This window comes from Girardinichthys multiradiatus, chromosome 22 (genome assembly GCF_021462225.1).
Source record: "Girardinichthys multiradiatus isolate DD_20200921_A chromosome 22, DD_fGirMul_XY1, whole genome shotgun sequence".
In the NCBI taxonomy this organism is placed as follows: Eukaryota; Metazoa; Chordata; class Actinopteri; order Cyprinodontiformes; family Goodeidae; genus Girardinichthys; species Girardinichthys multiradiatus.
In genome coordinates this window covers 559,906-583,606 of record NC_061814.1, presented here as the reverse complement: position 1 = coordinate 583,606, position 23,701 = coordinate 559,906, and the positions used below count along the sequence as shown (strand labels likewise).

The 23,701-nt window shown below is 42.3% G+C and overlaps 1 protein-coding gene across 1 annotated transcript in view; it reads left to right on the top strand.

Moving 5' to 3' along the window:
• Window positions 1-19,925, top strand: part of chrna1 (cholinergic receptor, nicotinic, alpha 1 (muscle)) — a 36,203-nt gene extending 16,278 nt beyond the window's left edge. The window contains exons 7-10 of the mRNA XM_047352578.1: window positions 2,981-3,204; window positions 3,319-3,433; window positions 13,898-14,022; window positions 19,160-19,925. Of these exons, the coding sequence (XP_047208534.1) occupies window positions 2,981-3,204; window positions 3,319-3,433; window positions 13,898-14,022; window positions 19,160-19,288 (593 nt within the window). The 3' untranslated portion in view covers window positions 19,289-19,925. The remainder of the gene's footprint in view (window positions 1-2,980; window positions 3,205-3,318; window positions 3,434-13,897; window positions 14,023-19,159) is intronic.
• The last annotated feature ends 3,776 nt before the right edge of the window (window positions 19,926-23,701 follow it).

Sequence of the window (23,701 nt, the reverse complement as noted above, 5' to 3'; positions counted from 1 at the left end):
CTATGAATATTGTAGATTCACACTGAAGGCATCAAAACTATGAATTAACACATGTGGAATTATATACTGAACAAAAAAGTGTGAAACAACTGAAAATATGTCTTATATTCTAGGTTCTTCAAAGTAGCCACCTTTTGCTTTGATTACTGCTCCACACACACTTGGTATTATGTTGATGAGCTTCAAGAGGTAGTCACCTGAAATGGTTTTCACTTCACAGGTGTGCCCTGTCAGGTTTAATAAGTGGGATTTCAAGCCTTATAAATGGGGTTGAGACCATCAGTTGTGTTGTGCAGGAGGTGGATACAGTACACAGCTGATAGTCCTACTGAATAGACTGTTTGTATTATGGCAAGAAAAAAGCAGCTAAGTAAAGAAAAACGAGTGGCCATCATTACTTTAAGAAATGAAGGTCATTCAGTCCGAACAATTGGGAAAACTTTGAAAGTGTCCCCAAGTCCAGTCGCAAAAACCATCAAGCGCTACAAAGAAACTGGCTCACATGAGGACCACCCCGGGAAAGGAAGACCAAGAGTCACCTCTGCTGTGGACGATAAGTTCATCCAAGTCACCAGCCTCAGAAATCGCAGGTTAACAGCAGCTCAGATTAGAGAACAGGTCAATGCCATACAGAGTTCAAGCAGCAGACACATCTCTAGAACAACTGTTAAGAGGAGACTGTGTGAATCAGGCCTTCATAGTAAAATAGCTGCTAGGAAACCACTGCTGAGGACAGGCAACAAGCAGAAGAGACTTGATTGGGCTAAAGAACACAAGGAATGGACATTAGACCAGTGGAAATTTGTGCTTTGGTCTGATGAGTCCAAGTTTGAGATCTTTGGTTCCAACCACCGTGTCTTTGTGCGGCGCAGAAGAGGTGAACGGATGGACTCTATGTGCCTGGTTCCCACCGTGAAGCATGGAGGAGGAGGTGTGGGGGTGTGGGGGTGCTTTGCTGGTGACACTGTTGGGGATTTATTCAAAATTGAAGGCATACTGAACCAGCATGGCTACCACAGCATCTTGCAGCGGCATGCTATTCCATCCGGTTTGCGTTTAGTTGGACCATCATTTATGTTTCAACAGGACAATGACCCCAAACACACCTCCAGGCTGTGTAAGGGCTATTCGACCAAGAAGGAGAGTGATGGGGTGCTGCGCCAGATGACCTGGCCTCCACAGTCACCGGACCTGAACCCAATCAAGATGGTTTGGGGTGAGCTGGACCGCAGAGTGAAGGCAAAAGGGCCAACAAGTGCTAAACATCTCTGGGAACTCCTTCAAGACTGTTGGAAAACCATTTCAGGTGACTACCTCTTGAAGCTCAACAACAGAATGCCAGGAGTGTGTGGAGCAAAAGGTGGCTACTTTGAAGAACCTAGAATATAAGACATATTTTCAGTTGTTTCACACTTTTTTGTTCAGTATATAATTCCACATGTGTTAATTCATAGTTTTGATGCCTTCAGTGTGAAGCTACAATATTCATAGTCATGAAAATAATGAAAACTCTTTGAATGAGAAGGTGTGTCCAAACCTTTGGTCTGTACTGTAGGTAATAAGGAAGAAGAGGCATAATGTATCTTTTCAAACTGCTGATTCGAAAAATGGCAAACATTTTAACAACACATCATTCTAATAGTTTAATCATCTTGAAAGAGGGGGAAAAGAAATTATAGACATTGACTCCTGATAGCATTTTCAGTTTTTTGGAACATCCCTCAGAAGATCCGTCACCTATGGTAATCACCATTAGGGAAGCTAGAATACCAGGGAATGGTAAAGAAAACACAGATTTACTGCAAATCAAAACATTATTTGCTGATCAAATTGTCAGTCAGAATTAATGCAGCTTCTCAGTTTAAGGCTGAAAGTATTGACACAGGGAAACATAGGGATGTGTGAGTCCTGAACTAATTGTTCAAGACTCCTAACTCACTTTACAGACTTCATGATGTGTTTTCTCTATTAAGTAATTCCCTGACTCTTCTCTGTTATTGCTAGCTAGCCAACTACAAAGAGGAGAATATACACAATAAGTAACTGTGCAACTGCTCGTTTACCTGTATTTGTATTACACCTTAACTGCCGCATTAGCCCATGGGAAAAACAACTCAACTCACTGTTTCTATCCCAGCAATCACGTTAGAGTAAAAAAACTGCTCAGAAGCCTAGCGTCACTCACGGAATGAAGGAACCACTGAGTCCAGCACAACAAATCCCTAACTCCTTTCCATTTAAGGAAAACTCGCTCACTGTTCCCCTTCTATGGCTGTTAGCCGCTCCCCTTACCTGAGTTGATGTCACTCTGATTATCACCCTAATTTCCCCTGTGGCAGCATGGAGACAAAATGAGTTATCAATCATGTGATGTTTGTATCCCAAAGTAGACTAAATAAAAAACAATTTGCCAATTCCATGTGTGTTTCAAGGAAAAATATTTGCCATGATTTCTTTCTGCTTTGGCTGCAGTGATCTCACGAATCGCATCTGGGTTCTGCCCTTTAACGGTTTTGTTTTTCTTTTTTGCATACCTTATCTTTTGTGTCATTGTGAAAGCAAAAAATAAAGGTTTTGCCTATAGAAGTTGTTGATCTTTTACTTTATTCACAAAAAAATATTTCCTGTTTTAAATTCATGGTTTTAGCAGTATGAGTCAGTGGGGACAGGCATTGGGTGGAACTTGTTTGACACTTAGTCACTAATACAGTGACTCAAATGACTGAAAAACCCATTTCAGTTTGGTGAGTGACTTACAATAACTCAAGTCGGTAAAAAGAATCGAACCTTTCATCAGGATACCTCAGATTAGACAAACTCTGCCTAGTGACAGGGCAAAGATGTTTTTTGTTAAATACTTTATAAAACATGACTTTGCTGCTTTGTAAACATATTTAAGGCATGTTGTGTTGTTTTGTAAAACTGCTCTGCTGTTTCCTGTACTGTGTTTCCAGACAATGTTTTTTCTCACTGACTCAAGGTGAGAAGATGACCCTGTCCATCTCTGTCCTGCTGTCTTTGACCGTCTTCCTACTGGTTATCGTTGAGCTGATTCCCTCCACTTCCAGTGCCGTTCCTCTCATTGGGAAATACATGCTCTTCACAATGGTTTTTGTGATTGCCTCCATCATCATCACGGTCATCGTCATCAACACCCACCACCGCTCTCCCAGTACACACACCATGCCAGCATGGATCCGCAAGGTTCATGTCTTTTGCTCTATGGTAGAATGTGACAAATGGTGTACCTGTTCCATAAGTGACTCTTAAAAACAGTTTGGATGCAACTTGATCTGTTTTTGTTATCTTTCCTGTTAGGTCTTCATTGAAACCATTCCAAACATGATGTTTTTCTCAACAATAAAGCGCCCCAGTCAGGAGATCAGCCAGAAGAGATTGTTCCCTACTGACATGGACATATCTGATATTTCAGGCAAGACACAATCCACTAAACACAGTAGCAAAAAACCAAGTAAGCTGATGGTATGAAGAAAGTACATCATTTTACAGTCCCAGTGTTATGTAAAATTACATAATAATAATAATGACCTGGTTCTTATCAACCTTTGAAATCAAACAAGAAAAACGCCCAGGGGCGATGTATTGACAATTAGAAAAAAACAAAGTAAAATTAATTACTAAAATGATGAAATATACAAAAGCACAACGGGTCATGATCAGGCTTGAAGCAAATTAAAAAAACTAAGTTGGGCAATGGATAAAATGTAAACTAAACTGGAGCAGCATAAAAACACATTTGAGCAATAAATGTCCACTTGAGTGAGGCATAAAGTTCACCAGTCTGATGGCCTCTGGGTAGAAGCTGAGTCTTTTTATTTAAACTTTAATGCTTCGCAGCCTCTTGCCCGAGGGGAGGAGCTCGAACAGTCCATGAGCCGAGTGGTTTGAATCTCCCATGACGTGAGCTGCCCTGCTCCAACACCTTCGTCTGTAAATATCTTCCGAAGCAGAGAAGCTGCAGTAGGTGATGATCTTCTGAGCAGTTCTGATCACCCTCTACAGTGCCTTATGTCAACAGCAGAACAGTTCCCATGCCAAATGGTAGAATAGAAATAGAATATATTAGAAATATCTTTTATTGTCCCACAGTGGGTAAATTCTGGCATGTAAGCAGCATTGTAAAGGGCTGATGGAAGCATACAAATGTAAAAAAAAAAGCAAATCTAAAAATAAGAGGAGACTGTACAGTAAAGGAAACAAATTTGAATACTTTACAGTTATGAAAAATGTTGTGCTTAATTTAATAAAATGTTGGGTAATTTCAAATTTGAAAATTTACAAAAAGCGCATTTGTAATTGGCATGAAAAAAACAACAACACACTGTTTTAAAAAAGATGAAAAGGTGTGCACATAACAGCAGGGAAAAAACAGTTTGTTGGGAGCAGTGATGGTTATAAAATCTTAGAGCTGCTGGGAGGAAGGATCTGCGACAACTCTCCTTTGTGCACCTAGGATGCACCAGTCTGTCGCTGAAGACATTCTCCAGTTCTGCAGCAGCTTTCTGCATGGGGTGGGAGACATTGCCCAACAGTGATGTTATTTTTGCTAGAGTCTTTCTGTCTCCCACCATCTGCACTAGGTTGAGTAGGCATCCTGGGACAGAGTCAAAAAAGTTCTTCAGGATTGCCTCCTGCACTAGAAGATCTCAGCCTCCTTTGCAAGGCAGAGTGTGTTCTTACTCGTCCTGTAAAGAGAATAAGTGTTGTGACTCCAGTCCAGTTTATTGTTCAAGTGAACAGTCAGGTAGAGTGTAGTATCTCAATGTCAGTTCTCTGAATTTTTACTGCTGTCAGTGAGGTGTGTCTGTGCCTAAAGAAAACAACCACCAGCTGCTAAGTTTTCCTCATGTTGTGCAGCAGGTGGTTCCACTGGCACCAGTCCACAAAGCCCTGCTGTGATGATGCCGACTATGGCAGAGTCATCAGATACGTTTTGTAGATGGCCACCTGGAGAGTTGATGGAGAAGTCTGAAGAGTAGACGTGAACAGGAATGGTGCCAGCACAGTTCCCTGAGGTACTGCCGATCAGCCTGTCAGAGACACAGCCAGGTGTCCTCACATACTGCTGCCGGCTAGTGAGGTAGTCCAGTTTCCACTGGGACAGATGGTAGTCAACTCCTGACAGCTCCAGCTTGTCCCTTTGAAATTCCAGCGTAATGGATTTTTGTTTTTTTTGTTTTACTGTAGATGTTGTATTTTATTGCTTGTTTCGTGTGTTTTATGGACCCGTAGAGCAATTTGGTCACTTTGGGTGTGTAAAGCTCTCTATAAATAATATTTGATTGATTGATTGATTGGTATTAAAAGCACTGGAGAAATCAAAGGACATGATCCTTACAGTGCTTCCAGGCTTATCCAAGTAGCTTCTCGCTGCAGTAGGTAGCAGTATCATCTACCCAATGCCAGACTCAAGAAAAGCAGGCAGGCGTTGAAGTAGGGGTGACTGGGGTAGGGTGTGTCTGATCAAATCTGTTGAAGAACTGGTTCAGATCATTCACCCACCCAAAATCATCTACTTTCTGAGAGTTTGGTTTGTGACCTGAAATTGTTCAGGCCTAGCCAAACCCTACAGCTTCAGCTGGTCCTCCATGTTCTTCCTGTAGATATTTTTTCCATCCCTGATCTTTCTTCTCAGTTCCTTCTGCACAGCTCCCAGCTTCTCTTTCTTTCCTGATCTAAAGGCTATCTTCTTCTCCTTGAGGAAAGCCTTTATATCAGGGTTAATCCAGGGGTTTTTTATTGGGAAAACACTTGACCTTCATGAGGGGCACAGTGTTGGGCACACAGAAGTTAACTTTGTCCAAGATGGAGTGTGTGATGCTGCCAATGTCCTTCCCATAACTAGCACAGAGTTCTTCCTACACAATGGAGCCTAAACAGTGTATGTCACAGCTGGTTCACTGTGTACAAGGGGGTTTATACACAGGTTGGAGGTGAACCATGTTGTGATCTGAGCATCCCAAGGTAGGGAGAGGTGATAAGCTGTCTGCCTTCTTCGTGTTTGCATGTAATAAGTCTAGAGTTTTGTTTTATCTAGAGCAGGAGGTATCTTACTGAGTGAAGGTGGTGAGAGTGGAGGACAGTCCTCAGATAACAGGAATTGGCTCTGGAGATGCAGTGTTTGCAGTCTGCTCGTAATAGTGTGGTAACAGTGTGCATGACCAAGCTGCTTTCTCCGTAGACCCTCTGATGACGGGTTAGTGCTGTCAATTCGTCCACTTTGTTGGGAAGAGATCTCACCTTTCCCATGATTACGCACAGGATGACGGTTCTATACCTTCTCCTCCAGATGTGATGCCTGATTCCGGCGCATGTTTCGCGTCTCCTTCTTCTGAGCTCACTGGGAATATCAGGCCGCTCAGTGGGAGGCAGCGCAATGTAGCTCCCTAGAGCTAGAAGCTTATTTCTGGAGTAAACAATGAGAGCATGGCCTCTCACGCCATATTTGCCAAAACACCAAATGCCATAAAAAGAAAAGAAAAACTAAGTTTTCCACAAAACAGTCAGCTCGATAATGTGTACAAGAAGGTGGAAAAACTGGAACACAAAACACTTTTAAAAAATACATTTAAAAAGAAAAAGCTCAGGAAAGATTGAGAGCTGCTAAAAGAAACTGCCTGCTTCTCAAGGCACCTGAAGTGAATAAAATGGATGGAGAAGGTAAGAGTACTTCCCACCACACACCTGTAGAATGCTGCCAACACTGCGTTGTGACAGCCAGCCTGCTTCAGCCTCCCATGAAAAGAAAACTGTTGGTTAGCTTTCTTCAGGATGTGTGAGGTATTTATGGTCCACTTCAGGTCCCTGGAGAGGTCGACACCATGATATTTGACACTGTGGACTATTTTCACCTCTTCCCCACTGATGAACAGTGGTGCAGTAATATGGGTACCATTCCTGAAATCCATGACCAACTCCTTCAGCCTACTTACATTTAGGAAGAGGTTATTCTCCCCACAGCGGTTCACTAGATCTTCCACCTCATGCCTGTACAACAACTCATCGTTGTGGGACATCAATCCCAATACTGGTGCGTCATCTGCGAAATTCAGTACATGGCTCCCTGGATGCTTGGCTGAGCAGTCATATGTGAAGAGTGTACAGCAGCGGGCTTAGGACCCAATGTTGAGGGGAGCTGATGTTGAGAATGATGATGGAGGACAAGTTACCGTGGTAGTTTACAGACTGTGGCTGGTGTGTCAAAAAGTCCTGGATCCAGTTGCAGAGAGATGGTGTTAATCTAAGGTGGAGTAGATTGTTGGCGAGAGTCATTAAATCTGAGAAAAAAAGCCTGGCAAAAGAGTCCCCACCTTCCAAATGAGTCAGAGCAGTGTGGATGACTAACATCACTGCAACAGATATAGAGTGGTTATTTCTGTAGGCATATCAGAATCAGAATCAGAAAAGCTTTATTGCCAAGTACGTTTTTGGACATACAAGGAATTTGTTTTGGCGTAGTCGGTGCAATACAATACAAATTAAACAGTATAAACATATCTACAATATAATATAAATATATGTGCACAGTTTTAAGTGAGTGAGAGTAAATATAGAGCAGTATAAGATGCAAGAGCAATACAACAGTGCAGGTGATCATTGTGCAAGTAAAGCAGGAGTCTATGCTGAGCGTTAATGTAACTCATAGAGTTACAGGTTACAGGTGTCCTGTCAGTAAAAAAAGGGGGGTGTGGGGGAAAGGGAGAGTGTCAGGGTGGTTTCCGGGCTTTGTTAACCAGGCTGGTGGCAGATGGGAAAAAACTGTTCTTGTGGCGTGAGGTTTTGGTCCGGATGGACCGCAGCCTCCTGCCAGAGGGGAGAGTCTCAAAGAGTCTGTGACCGGGGTGGGAGGGATCAGCCAGAATCTTCCCTGCCCGCTTCAGGGTCCTGGAGGTGTACAGTTCCTGGAGCGACAGTAGACTGCAGCCAATCACCTTCTCAGCAGACCCAATGACACGCTGCAGCCTGCCCTTATCCTTGGCTGTAGCAGCGGCGTACCAGATGGTGATGGAGGAGGTGAGGATGGACTCAATGATGGCTGTGTAGAAGTGCACCATCATAGTCTTTGGCAGGTTGAATTTCTTCAGCTGCCGCAGGAAGAACATCCTCTGCTGGGCTTTCTTGATGAGGGAGCTGATGCTTGGCTCTCACTTGAGATCCTGGGAGATGATGGTTCCCAGAAAGCGGAAAGATTCCACAGCGTCAATTGTGGAGTCACAGAGGGTGATGGGGGCAGGTGGGGCTGGGTTCTGCCTGAAGTCCACAACCATCTCTACTGTCTTTAGAGCGTAGAGCTCAAGGTTGTTCTGGCTGCACCAGTCCAACAGATGATCCACCTCCCATCTGTACGCAGACTCGTCACCATCAGAGATAAGTCCGATCAGGGTGGTGTCATCCGTAAACTTCAGAAGCTTGACAGACTGGTGACTGGAGGTGCAGCTGTTGGTGTACAGGGAGAAGAGCAGAGGAGAGAGAACACAGCCTTGGGGGGAACCGGTGCTGATGGTCAGGGAGTCAGAGACGTGCTTCCCCAGCCTCACGCGCTGCTTCCTGTCAGACAGGAAGTCAGTGATCCACCTGCAGGTGGAGTCGGGCACACTCAGCTGGGAGAGCTTCTCCTGTAGCAGAACTGGGACGATGGTGTTGAAGGCAGAGCTGAAATCCACAAACAGGATCCTGGCGTAGGTTCCTGTGGAGTCCAGGTGCCGGAGGATGAAGTGAAGGGCTAGGTTGACTGCATCATCTACAGACCTGTTGGCTCTGTAGGCAAACTGCAGGGGGTCCAGGAGGGGGTCGGTGATGTCTTTTAGATGTGAGAGCACAAGGCGCTCAAAGGACTTCATCACCACAGAGGTCAGGGCGATGGGTCTGAAGTAGAGGGTGACACGGGAGTGGATTTTCTCTCCTGTCCCATCCCAATCCCAGGCCAGCATAACGAAGAAAATCCTGTCCCGTCCCACTCCTGGTAAATTGACTCCCACTCCCATCCCGCTCCCATTCAGAACGACTCCCACTCCTGTGCCACTCCCATTTTTGTTTTCTTCATTTAGTCTTTTGGTAATTTCTTTCTTTGAAGGACCAGTTAGGTCCCTGTTTTTAGCTGTAGTAAAGGCCAGTTAAAGTAAAAAGAATAATAATGAAGAAATAATCAAATATCAAACAAGGAAACAGACCATGCCTATCTTAGTTGAATAAACAAAATGTACCTAGTTGTATTTTACTTATTTATTAAGTGATAATTTCCTTTGAACAATGACATCACTTTTATGTTTCAAGTTGCTGGAACAAAGGAAAAATGCACCTAGTAAGAGAACTGTACTTGGTGAACAAAAGGATAAAAAGGCATTACCTTCATAATTTAGAAACTGTACCTCAATGGTTCACAGCCCTGGTCCTCAGGGACCCCTTCCCTGCAAGTTTTAGATGTTTGTCTGCTCCAGAACACCTGATTCAAATTCTGACATGACCTCCTATACAGACATCAAGAATGGAGGGTCAAACTGGACAAAATTAATACAATAAAATCATCATTAAATAAATAAATGTTGTGAATGTCCCATAAGTGAAGTAAATGTAACATGAAAGAAATGTAACATTAAATGTGCCATTAAATGAAAGGTACCATTTATTTATTTAATACATCATTAGAAACAATAAATGTACCATTATATCATGAAATGAACTATTATGCAATTAAATGTGCCACTGAATAATTAAGTATAATTTTAAAGACGACATGACGTAATTAGTGGTACACTTAATATTTAATGATGTATTAAATAAATTATACATTTAATGGTTCATTAAATGTTTTTCTATTTCACAATATATTTATTTAATATCTTCCCTTGATTAAGCCTTTCTATACGGAGTCCTCGAGGGGACAAGGGGGGATTTTTTTCTTTTTTGTGTTCCCACGCAATAGTCTTTGCGTTATTTCGCAATACTTTGTGGGATAGTTTCCAAACCAGATAACTGCAAAAATGAAACAAACACTACACCCGTTTTGAGATTTATTGAGTTTTATTTTGAAATCAGCCTTAAATAAAATTATCTTCAAATCAGACTAAAAGACAGTTTTTATCCACAAGCTGTCAAACAAACTACTGAACAATAATACTGGACGAAACCACATCTGTGACACTTTGTTTGCTTATTACTGCTGCATGATGTGTACTTTTTTTTGTACACCATTAGTGTTTTTGTTTTTATCGTGATTTGAACGGTTCTTCTTATCCTAAGCATTTCATCGCATTGTTTACTGCATGTTAACCTGCATATGACAAATAAACCATATCAATGACATATCAGTGCTGTTTGTTTTATGAGCAGTTTGTCATCTGTGCTGTTGCTCCAAAATGCCGAACGCAAAAGTATTGCGTGGAGATGCAAAAGAAATAAATTTCCCCATGTCCCCTCACGGGCTTCCGTACCTTACCTCTTAAATCTTTGGTGCACATGCAGCAGTTTTGTTGGTCAGATGAGACTTGACACATGATGGGACTTTTGGTTTGATGAATGAAGAGATGCAGGGCTGATTTAATCCAGAATCTGCCTTATAAGTGTTCCTTAATCACTGGTGAACTTGATTACGACTAAACACGTTTTACAAGCAGCAGACTGCGTGTTAACATCAACTCTCCTGACGTTCGGTAATATTTGCGACTTTCCTGTCAGCTCTATGAGTTTAATAGATAAGTCCTTATTTCTGACTTTACTTTGCAAATCCAATTTTACCACGTCCAGTTGTCCACCTGCGTTTGCTCTCTCCATCCTGAACGCAGGTGGAAAACATCGAGCAGAAGAACTGTTGGCTTGTGGGTCGTGTAGTTCGTTAGACGTGCATTATAGTATAGGCTTCTTGGAAAAAAACTACACAATGGCGGCGTCGATCCAAGTTATTTTTTCTTAAAGTTTATAACAAAGTCTCAGTTTTACATTTCCAAAGACAATTGATCCTAGTTTATTTTTCCTCCTATTGGTTAGCTCCCGCTCCCGTCTGCTCCTGTTCATTTTTTATCCTGTACCGTCCCAATCACGTGATCTTTACTGACGCTGTCTCCCGTCCCGCGGGATTCCCACGGGAATCCCGTGACCCGTGGGACTCCCAAAAAAATGTCAGCCTCTAGTCTGAAGTCATTAAGCCCTGTGGTCCTTGGCTTCTTGGGAACAGGGACGATGGTGGAGGACTTGAAGCAGGCTGGCACATGACATGTCTCCAGTGAGGTGTTAAAAATGTCTGTGAAGACTGGAGACAGCTGATCAGCGCAGTGCTTCAGGCTGGCTGGTGAGACAGAATCCGGACCAGCAGCTTTCCGGGGGTTCTGTCTCCTGAAGAGTTTGTTGACGTCCCTCTCCTGGATGGAAAGAGCCGACCTCGGCGTGGGTAGGAGGCTGGTGGGGGGGAACTTCAGGGTGGGGGTTGGAGGTGCCAAGGCCCCTCTTGAGGTTGGAGAGATGGGGGTGGTGGATTGTGGCTGCAGCTGTTGGGGGGCGTCGTGGGAGATGGTTGCAGGACTGTCCCTTTGTCTTTCAAAGCGGCAGTAAAACTCGTTCAGGTCGTTGGCGAGGCGTCGGTCGTTGATGGAGTGGGGGGCTTTCGGCTTGTAGTTGGTGATTTGCTTGAGCCCTTTCCAGACAGACGCAGAGTCGTTGGCTGAGAACTGGTTTTGGAGCTTCTCAGAGTACAGTCGTTTGGCCTCTTTCACTGCCTTGCCAAACTTGTACTTTGCCTCTCTGTATATGTCTTTGTCCCCACTCCTGAAGGCCTTTTCCTTATCCAGTCTTAACCTTCTGAGTTTAGCTGTGAACCAGGGTTTGTCGTTGTTGTAACTCACCCTGGTGCATGATGGTACACAGCTGTCCTCACAGAAGCTGATGTAGGAAGTCACAGCCTCTGTGTACTCGTCCAGACTGTTGGTAGTAGTCCTGAACACATCCCAGTCTGTACAGCCTAAACACGCCTGGAGATTCTCCACAGCCTCACTGCTCCACTTCCTTGTCGTCCTCACAACAGGTTTGCAGAGCTTTAGTTTCTGCCTGTATGCAGGAATCAGGTGGACCATGATGTGGTCGGATTGGCCCAGTGCAGCACGTGGGACGGCGTGATAAGCGTCTCTGATGGTGGTGTAACAGTGATCCAGAATGTTGTCCTCTCTGGTCGGACATTTTATAAACTGTCTGTATTTGGGGAGTTCGTGGGTGAGATTACCTTTGTTAAAGTCGCCAACGACGATAACTAAGGAGTCCGGGTTGGTCCGCTCCACACTCAGTATCTGGTCGGCGAGCATGCGCTGAGCGACCTGCACGTTAGCTTGCGGTGGGATGTAAACACCGACCAGGATGAACGAAGCGAACTCACGGGGGGAATAGAAAGGCTTACAGTTTATGATGAAGGCTTCCAGGTCTGGAGAACAGTGCTGCTGAATCACTGTCACGTCGTTGCACCAACCACTGTTGAGGTAAAAACAGATTCCTCCACCTTTCGCTTTGCCGGAGAGTTCCGTGTCTCTGTCTGCTCTGTAGAGCTGGAATCCTGCCAGCTGCAGCGCAGAGTCCGGTATTAATCCACACAGCCACGTCTCCGTGAAGCACAAAACTGACGATGAATAAAAGTCCCTGTTTTTCCCCAACAACAGTTGTAGTTCCTCCATTTTGTTGGGAAGTGAGCGCACGTTAGAGAGAAATATTCCAGGTAACGGTGTTCGTAGTCCACGCTGGCAAAGACGTACCAGCACCCCAGCCCGTTTCCCTCTCTTCCGGCGTTTCACCGCATGAACAAAGGTAAGCGCACCTTTGACCAGAATGTCCATAAATTCCAGAGCAGTAGGCAGAAAAGTGGGAAATAACTCCTCTGGTGTAGTAGCCCTGATGTTCATGAGTTCTTCTCTGGTGAGAGAGCTCCGGGTACCATCACAGAAGACCGTTTTAAAGCAAAAAACTAAACTAAACAATGCGCACAAACACGCCGAGGCGACCATCTGCGGCGCCATCCTTTATATGTGATTTGTTTTGAAAGATAACATGCTTCACCGATAGAAGCAGCTTACGTGAACACACGACGTGCATCTCAGAGGAGAAAATATGATCTTGACAGATTTGCACAGCATTTTAAGTCCGTGTTGGAGATTTCCCTTGCTCTCAAAATCAAGCAAAAGAACCGCCAGACTAAACGGCAGTATGAAACCAGATGCAAAACGAGCCGGTATTTTCCAAATATCCTTGCATAATTAAGCCTGGACTTGTTTTCACATGGATTGGACCCGGGTTTTGGTTTCTGGTGCATTTTTTATTTAAACGTGTTTGGTCTTCATTTAGTGAAGTGACTCACAGCCAGGGGCAAACTGGCATACGGGGACACCGGGGAAATCCCCGGTGGACTGCTGGCTTCACCATTCTCTATTTCTGGTCAACTTTTAAGATACTAACAGGAGCAGCTTGCCAAAGGCCATTTTGTTCCAAAAATATTCACATTTTAATCCTGCTTGGAAAACGTTGCACTTTAAATATAGAAGATTTATTTCATAATCTAATTATAATTGAAAGGAAACGCGGTTGCTAATACTTCAGGGGCCTTTGTCATTTAGAGTCAATCGGCCCAAATGGGGATAAGAACCACAATCAATAGGAATGGTGTTTTATTTTATTAATATCTTCTGAAAATGATATGCAAGAATATATTTTTTATCTGAAAATCTTATGATTATCTCTATAATTGATCATAATACTAAACTAACAAAATAAATAAACTGATGAACTGTTTTTAGTACATGGGTATCAAATGGATATAAGTTGGGATGGGAGGAAAACACATAGGTACAGAATGGGGATACAAAGTGATACATTTGCAGGCTAACCTGGGGTCCTCTCTTCTCTACAGGTAACCCCACCCCCGCTAGTGTAACCTACAAGTCTCCCATCATGAAGAATCCAGATGTTCGCAGTGCCATTGAAGGAGTGAAGTATATTGCTGAAACCATGAAATCAGACGAAGAATCTAACAATGTAAGAGACTGTCTGCGTGTATTATGGAAACTGTATTAATCCACTGAAGAGCCATTAAACATGTTGGGTTTAATCAAAGAAGGATCTATGCAAACATTTACAAAAGTCAACAAGAGTTTCTGTTTTAGCGTCTTATAAGTGAAAATACACAAACGCTCACAGTCCACTTAATGACATACGCCTGTTCTATTACATGTTAACAAAAATAAAGACGAAGCCAATTACATAGCAGCAAGTTAATGCATTTAGACGTGGCAAAGACAACTTGCTGAGATTCAAAGAGGGATTAGACATTGAAAATGCCTTGTTAATGTCAATGGACAGACTGGTACCAACGCACAATATGTTGAAGCTTGAGTTGGGCTGCAGTAGCAAAAACCCACAGGATGTGCCAGTCCTGTTTAGCAGAGAACAGAACACTGAGACTACAATTCACACTGGCTCACCAAAACTGCATAATAACAGATTAGAAAATGTTGCCTGGTCCAACAAGTCTCAATTTAAGCAGTGACATTCAGATGTTAGTATTACAATTTGGTGTAAGCAAGATATTAGCATGTATCAGTCCCGCCATGTTTCAATGGTTCAGGCTGCTGTCTGTGGTTTGGGATGTTTGCTTGGCACAGTTTGGCTCTCTTAGTAACGACTGAGCATTACTTAAACATCCCAGTCTACATGAGTACTGTTGCTGTCCATAGCCTTATAACTACAGTCTGCCTATTTTCTGATTCCAACTTCCAGCAGGTAGTGGACCCTTTGAATCTATGCAATGGAGAATAAAGCCAAAGTGGGTCCAAATAAGTACAAGCTAGGTATACATTAGAAAGTGGTCACATGACTGCTTATTTTTGATAAGCATTCTTCTACATTCCCAATACTTTGGCTGATCAAGACTGCCAGAGTATCGGAAATCCAGTAATGTGTTTCACTAAGACGTAGCTCAGTTGTGAGTAGCTAATTTCTCCCTGCTGGGCTTTCTGAGCTACAAGTACAGGTTAAAAATAGAATATTGTGAAAAAGTTCAGTATTTTTGTCCCTTGTTTCAGAAAGAGAAACTCATTTATATTCATCACATAGAGTAAAACTTGGCAAGCCTTTATTCTTGTAATTTTGATGAGCATGGCTGACAGATAATGAAAACCCAAAATTATATCTCAGAAAATGTGAATATAATTAATAAAAAAGGATATTTTAAACTGAAATGTCAGGCTTCTGAAAAGCATGTTCATTTCTATGCACTCAGTGCTTGGTTGGGGCTCCTTTTGCATTAATTACTGCATCAATGCAACGTGGCATGGAAGTGATCAGCCTGTGGTTCTGCTGAGATGTAATAGAAGCCCAGGTTGATTTGATAACAGCCTTCAGGTCAACTGCCTTGTTGGGTCTGGTGTTTCATCTTCGTCTTGACAATCCTCCATAGAATCCTCTACGGGGTTCAGGTCTGGCCAGTTTGCTGGCCAATAAACCACATTAATACCATGGTCATGGACCCAGCTTTGGGTGCCTTTGGCAGTATGGGGCAGTACCAAATCCTGCTGGAAAATGAAATCAGCTTTTCCATGAAGCTTATCACCAGAAGGAAGCATAAAGTGCTCTAAAATGTTCTGGTAGATGGCTGTGTTCACTGTGGACTTCAGAAACCCAGTGGAGCAACACCAGCAGATGACATGGCACCCCAAGCCATCACTGACTATAAAAACTTCAAACTGGACTTCAAACAACACGGATTCTGTGCCTCTTTACTGTTCCTCCAGATTCTTGGATCTTGATCTCTGAATCAAATGCAAACTGTACTTTGATCTGAAAAGAAGACTTTAGACCTCTGAGCCAACAATGACAACTGTCAGGGTCCACAGGGTCAATATACACGGCCGGGCTGCTATAGCCAAACCTTTGGTCACTCATGCCAATGCCAAACGTTGGTTTCAATGGTGGAAAGAGCACAAATCTTGGGCTGTGAACAATGTGAAACATGTATTGTTCTCTGATGAGTCCACCTTTACTGTTTTCCCCACATCCGGGAGAGTTATGGTGTGGAGAAGCCCCAAAGAAGCGTACCACCCAGACTGTTGCATGCCCAGAATGAAGCATGGGGGTGGATCAGTGATGGTTTGGGCTGCCATATCATGGCATTCCCTTGGCCCAATACTTGTGCTAGATGGGCACGTCACTGCCAAGGACTACCGAACCATTCTTGAGGACCATGTGCATCCAATGGTTCAAACATTGTAACCTGAAGGCGGTGCCGTGTATCAGGATGACAATGCACCAATACACACAGCAAGACTGGTGAAACATTGGTTTGATGAACATGAAAGTGAAGTTGAACATCTCCCATGGCCTGCACAGTCACCAGATCTAAATATTATTGAGCCACTTTGGGGTGTTTTGGAGGAGCGAGTCAGGAAACGTTTTCCTCCACCAGTATCACGTAGTGACCTGGCCACTATCCTGCAAGAAGAATGGCTTAAAATCCCTCTGACCACTGTGCAGGACTTGTATATGTCATTCCCAAGACGAATTGACGCTGTATTGGTCGCAAAAGGAGGTCCTACACCATACTAATAAATTATTGTGGTCTAAAACCAGGTGTTTCAGTTTCATTGTCCAACCCCTGTATGTAGCCCATGTGTAGGATTCGTCTGTGCATAGAGGCTTTTGATGCGCTGGCTCCAGCCTCAGTTCACTGCTTGGTCTTTCCCAAATTCTTGAATGGATTTTGGTTGATTTTGTCAATGCTACAGCTATCCCTGTTGGTGGTGCAGCTTTTCCTTTTTTTATTCCACTCAATATCCAACAAATATGCTTGGATACAGCACTCTGTAAACAACCAGATTCTTTACCAATGATCTTTTCTGGCTTACCTTCTTAATGGTTTGGACTTGTGCCAGGTCAGCAGTCTTCTCCATGATTTTTTTTTTTTTTTGATGATGTAAGCTGATTTAAGCTTCTGCTTGGGCTGTACGCTTCAGACATGTAGAGCTGCGTTTTTGATGCCTGTCTTCTTCAGTCGGTGCGGAAAACCGCAGCAACTTCTCTTCCAGGGGAATTTGTGGCTCAGATTCCTTTTCTGCAGAAGCTCAGAAAGAAAGGTTAAGATAACTTGTCTTAACTACCCCCAGATGCACATATTGCAGATCATAACCTAACTTTTGGTAGTTCTTCGATCGACAAATACACTAACGTCAGATTGTAGTCAACTTTAGATCCAAGGATACTTGGTAGAGTATTACTCAAAGACAATCAGGTGGTCATGCTCTGCCTCCCTGATGCGATCAGCAGCGCTGTTGCAGGTAAAAAAAAAAAAAAGTGGTCTGGCTGGGAGGAGTGTTTTGGTAATTGCTCTACGGGGATTCCAGTTGTGACTCCACCTTCCTGGGCTGCACTAAGAGTATTTAGGGATTTGTTGGTTTTACCAGTTTCCTTGTTTTTGTACAGTATTATTCATGTTTCATTCCAGTGTTTCATATGATAAAATCATATCATTTCAAAATAAATTCAGGCAGAAGAAAAACATGCCCAAATCTCAGTTTTCCACAACATAAAATCTTTGAAACTAATGCTTACACTAGGTAATGTATACATGTTAAAACGATGCAAAATACTTCAGTGACACTAGCTACTGTTTACTGTATGCTCACTTGACCTATGGTACAGCAGACAAAAAAAAACATTAGAACAATAAAGCTTTTTTACAAACCCAAAGTATCACTAAACACAAACCTGTGTGTGTCTAAAGCATTTTTGGTTAAAATGTGTTTGTTCTTCATTCAGTGAAGTAACAAAAAGTTATTTGAGTCAACGTAACTATTGCCCTTTTCCACTGGCTTGTTTAAGGCGGTGTGGCCCCGCTCCACTTGGTTTCGCTCTATTCTGTACGGTACCAGTTGTGTTTCCACTGACCCACCGACAGCTGGAGCTATGGCTGAAGCCCCGCCTCCAGCCGTCAGTGTAGAGCACTGTGCCGTTATTAATGTTGTTGTGTGACATTGTCACATTGAATAAATCTTCATGAAACAATAAAAAATTATTCATAGAAAATAAATACAGAAATAATCTAAATACTAATAATGTTTGTATTATTGTTTGTGTAAAAATGTCATATATGTTTTTTCATGTATGAAATGAGGAAGTTACAGTTTTTAGCTTTATGTGGACGTTTTTGTCTCAGCCATGGCAATAACAAGGACAAGAGCTTTAAAGCGAAAATGTGGACTTTTGACCGCAGTGAAGTTAGTTTTAGGTTTGATATTGGATATTCGTGCTCCGTGGAAAACTCAGTAGAGGTCTTCCTCTTGCTTGATCCGACGTTGGCAGCCTGATTGCGGGCAACGGCTGTCTGCCTGTTCCCCCCTCCTGCAGACACTGGTTTTCTTTGGAACCTTCAATAAATAAAATACAACAGGCCATCTGATGTGTTCTTTTTCTCTTTTTTCAGCCTTCTGGCATGGTTTATGATTTGTAAATAGTAAAATTATATTTTGGTTTGACACGTTCCAGCAAGCCCTACGATGGACTGGCGATCTGTCCAGGGTGTACCCTGCCTCTCGCCCATAGACTGCTGGAGATAGGCACCAGCTTCCCCGCGACCCACTATGGAATAAGCGGTAGAAAATGACTGACTGACTGACTGACGTTGCAGCAATTGTGGTCCTTAAAATTATTGTTGTTGCTCTTGACTTTTATTTACTTTTACCTGTATTGCTTCAAAAACATTCTTATTTCTCTTCCTCCCATGGCCAATTAGTGAACAGCAGTCTGTTCATGTCACATGTAGTCCCGACTCAGCCCCACCGTATCTGCTCAGGAGCAGGGACCAAAAAAGTAGGTCCCAGTACGGAAAAAACTGTAAGGGTAACGTTTGCAAAGCGAGCCAAGTAGGGCCAAATCGCGCCAGTGGAAAAGGGATATAAGCAAAGGTAACTGCTGATCTCTGCATTTGATGTTAGTATTAGGAGTCTTTACAGTAGTATATTTCTCATCTGTAAACATAGTACATTTATTATTGTGAAATAGAGCATTATTCATCAGCAAACCAGTTTTCCATTTCAGTTTGTGCCACCAGGGCAGTGTTGCTAACATATCAACAGAGTCAAGTTCTAAACACAAAGGTATATCTCATCTCATTTCATTGCAGGCAGCAGAAGAATGGAAGTTTGTGGCCATGGTTTTGGATCATATCCTGCTGTGTGTCTTCATGGCTGTGTGCATCATTGGAACGCTTGCTGTCTTCGCTGGGAGACTCATTGAGCTTAACATGTTATAAAAGCCTGAACCCACTAAGGAGGATGTGTACAGTGTGATGAGAAACCCTGCCTTCACAGGCATCAGTTATAGACCCTTTGAGGTTGTATTTTTGACACTATGTTTGTGACTCTCTGGCACGCAAAGGCAAAGATAGCTAAAATGCTATAAGATGCCCTGGGCCTTGTGTCACATTTGTGAGTTTGTGTATTTACTAAAATAGATAAGACTTCAGTAATAAGTTCATTCTCTTGGCATAAATACATTACTTTTGTCGTGAATGAATTTTACTAGATCATAACTGTAATTTTATTGGTAATGCAGGGTTTATCATAACTCTGATGTGTAAAAGAATTATTTCTAGTTTCTTTTTGTCACTTTGAAAAACTGCATGCTTTTAATCTCCTGATGTAGGCAAAATATTTCCCAACCAGGAAGTTTTACTTATTGGCTTTGCCTGACTCATCTGTATTTTACTCCTTTTGTACATGTAGTTACTATTTTATTTGAGATTCAGGAAACAAAATAATGCAATAGAAAACATTAAAATATCAGTTCTGGAGAAATCAGGGGTCTCTCCTAAACCTAAAAACGTCCGCAGTTCTGTAGCAGCCGTGGGGGCTACTGTACTACTGCAGCAATAAACTACAGTTCTATCAGTTTGTGTCTCATTAAACCAGTTGTACACATAGAACTGTGCAATGTGTTAGTAAAAGTACATGTTTAGTGTTTAAATGTATAAATTCAATGATACACACATATATGCCTGTAACACATATACAGACAAGTGGCTATAGATGATGAATAGATGTTTAATTATAATGCTATTTGTAATTGGCCTGGTCACTGCATAAAAAAGTGGCATAACATGCTGGGTTTTTTTCAACTTGCCACTGGTTGGGTAAGGTTGGATGTAATCTCATTCCCAAATCTGGGTTGTATTGTAAATGTGATACAGCATAAACACCAACATTGACGTTGTTATAGGTTAAAGTCTTTTTAACTTAATAACTCACTTTAAAGTTGCAAGGTTTGTTTTGTTTAAAGAGAGGGGTATGCCTGAAAATTTTGTCTTGAATTTTTTTGAACCCGTAGTCTAAAATCTATGGGAAGTCGGCCATTTTGGGTCAAAGGTTGTGCATTTTTTGTGCATTTTGTTGTAACAAATATAAAACCAATAAAAATCACAAATATGACTCAGAATTAGCTTTACTGACCAAGTTTGTACACAAACAAAGTGTGAAAAAGTGCAAATATATTTGTCCTGAAGAGCTGAGGGTTTTTCTTGAAGTTCTTTAATAACCCAGGAATCTCTTCATACATTAAACAGTTGTTCTATCTTGAAGTGACCAACTCTTTTTTTTCAAAGTATGGAAACTTGCAAGACGTGTGTATCTTAAAACTGCTTATTAAATCTATACGATATTTTCCAGTCCCATATTCAGGTAGGTGCCTGGGAAAGCTTTTCATTTTAATTGCTCAGTCTGTTCATTGTGGTCCTGCTTCTCTTGATTATGTGAATGTTGTAAGTTATTTAAATTAAGATCCTATTTCTGTCACTCAACTACTTATGCAATTTTTGTGCTATTTGAACTATTCAACGTTTTAGCTATTAAGCTACCTCAGGACATTCTGGGTCTCCTTATGTTTTAAACTTTAAAAAATCCTATTAAAATGAATTACTTAGTGCTTCAAATGCCTCTCAAACTAGTGATTTTTTAAACCAAACTACTTCTGTATACTATCACCTAGAAACACCAATCAAATTACACATAGGGGCACTGAGCTAATAGAAAATCATTTAACTTTTTAATATCTTTTGCTGTTTTCAGAAAATCGCTTTTAAAAAGTTATTATTTTTGGGCTAAGATACAGATGTTGATTTTCACCTAGTCCAGATGTATTTTCTTTAAGATCTATAGTGGTCTGTCAAATTCTTATAGATGGCACACAAGTCACCCCCACACAGCCATCAAAACCTATTCTAAGGTGGTTCTCATGTCAAAATCTGAGATGCAAATTGTCCCATCTACTAATAACATCCCATAAACACCCAACTGTGTTGATGTTTGAGGTCCAAAAATCGGCACATGGATCTCAAGTCTCGCACGCTGAGTGTGTGACATGTATTTAGAATTACAAGGTGATGGATTGATGAGCTCGACTTGAATCTGCCGTACAGCCAAACAGGGCTACAAGGAGAAAGGCTCGATAAAGATGGAGTGCCTCCCTAAATGTCTCATTGGTCACTGAAGGTGGCCTTCCTAGATATGATGGGTAGTTGATCAATTAACAAGGTTATCACAGGAACTCCCATCATTCAAATAATACAGTTCAACAGATCTAGAACCAGTTATAAATCTCAACTGTTTACATTCATTCCTACCTGAGCCCCTTGAGAGCTTATTACAGATCAGTTACAATATCGATCTGAAATGCAAAGCAGCAGCAATGTTAAACCTGCTGAGAACTCAAACGTTAGGTAGATGGTACCTAACTAGACTGTTGAAACTGCAGTCTATGGACCAACAGGTAAGGCTGTTTCATGTGCAAGTACTGCTGTTAGGCTTCCATGTCAGCACAAAAGCCATTTAGTATTTGTGGTTACAGAACCCTCCTTAAGTGTATGTTATAGCATCTAATACGTTAGCTCAGCTAGCTAGACAAAGAAGTACATAATTTACAGGAGCCTAGTTTTTACCCAGTAAAAGGTTTCAGAGGGCTGCAGCACATTTAAGATTTCCAAGATATTGGAACCTGATCAAAGAACGATAAACCGTTTTGGTGGGTCCCAAGATACACGTTGGGAAAAAAGACACAAATGAACTGATTTGAGAAGAATAAATTGTGAATCCGTTCTACTCCAGTGCTGTCACATTCAACAACTGTCAACTACAGGTCCTTTTCAAAATATTAGCATATTGTGATAAAGTTCATTATTTTCCATAATGTCATGATGAAAATTTAACATTCATATATTTTAGATTCATTGCACACTAACTGAACTATTTCAGGTCTTTTATTGTCTTAATACGGATGATTTTGGCATACAGCTCATGAAAACCCAAAATTCCTATCTCACACAATTAGCATATTATTAAAAGGGTCTCTAAACGAGCTATGAACCTAATCATCTGAATCAACGAGTTAACTCTAAACACCTGCAAAAGATTCCTGAGGCCTTTAAAACTCGCAGCCTGGTTCATCACTCAAAACCCCAATCATGGGTAAGACTGCCGACCTGACTGCTGTCCAGAAGGCCACTATTGACACCCTCAAGCAAGAGGGTAAGACACAGAAAGACATTTCTGAACGAATAGGCTGTTCCCAGAGTGCTGTATCAAGGCACCTCAGTGGGAAGTCTGTGGGAAGGAAAAAGTGTGGCAGAAAACGCTGCACAACGAGAAGAGGTGACCGGACCCTGAGGAAGATTGTGGAGAAGGGCCGATTCCAGACCTTGGGGGACCTGCGGAAGCAGTGGACTGAGTCTGGAGTAGAAACATCCAGAGCCACCGTGCACAGGCGTGTGCAGGAAATGGGCTACAGGTGCCGCATTCCCCAGGTCAAGCCACTTTTGAACCAGAAACAGCAGCAGAAGCGCCTGACCTGGGCTACAGAGAAGCAGCACTGGACTGTTGCTCAGTGGTCCAAAGTACTTTTTTCGGATGAAAGCAAATTCTGCATGTCATTCGGAAATCAAGGTGCCAGAGTCTGGAGGAAGACTGGGGAGAAGGAAATGCCAAAATGCCAGAAGTCCAGTGTCAAGTACCCACAGTCAGTGATGGTCTGGGGTGCCGTGTCAGCTGCTGGTGTTGGTCCACTGTGTTTTATCAAGGGCAGGGTCAATGCAGCTAGCTATCAGGAGATTTTGGAGCACTTCATGCTTCCATCTGCTGAAAAGGTTTATGGAAATGAAGATTTCATTTTTCAGCACGACCTGGCACCTGCTCACAGTGCCAAAACCACTGGTAAATGGTTTACTGACCATGGTATCACTGTGCTCAATTGGCCTGCCAACTCTCCTGACCTGAACCCCATAGAGAATCTGTGGGATATTGTGAAGAGAACGTTGAGAGACTCAAGACCCAACACTCTGGATGAGCTAAAGGCCGCTATCGAAGCATCCTGGGCCTCCATAAGACCTCAGCAGTGCCACAGGCTGATTGCCTCCATGCCACGCCGCATTGAAGCAGTCATTTCTGCCAAAGGATTCCCGACCAAGTATTGAGTGCATAACTGTACATGATTATTTGAAGGTTGACGTTTTTTGTATTAAAAACACTTTTCTTTTATTGGTCGGATGAAATATGCTAATTTTGTGAGATAGGAATTTTGGGTTTTCATGAGCTGTATGCCAAAATCATCCGTATTAAGACAATAAAAGACCTGAAATATTACAGTTAGTGTGCAATGAATCTAAAATATATGAATGTTA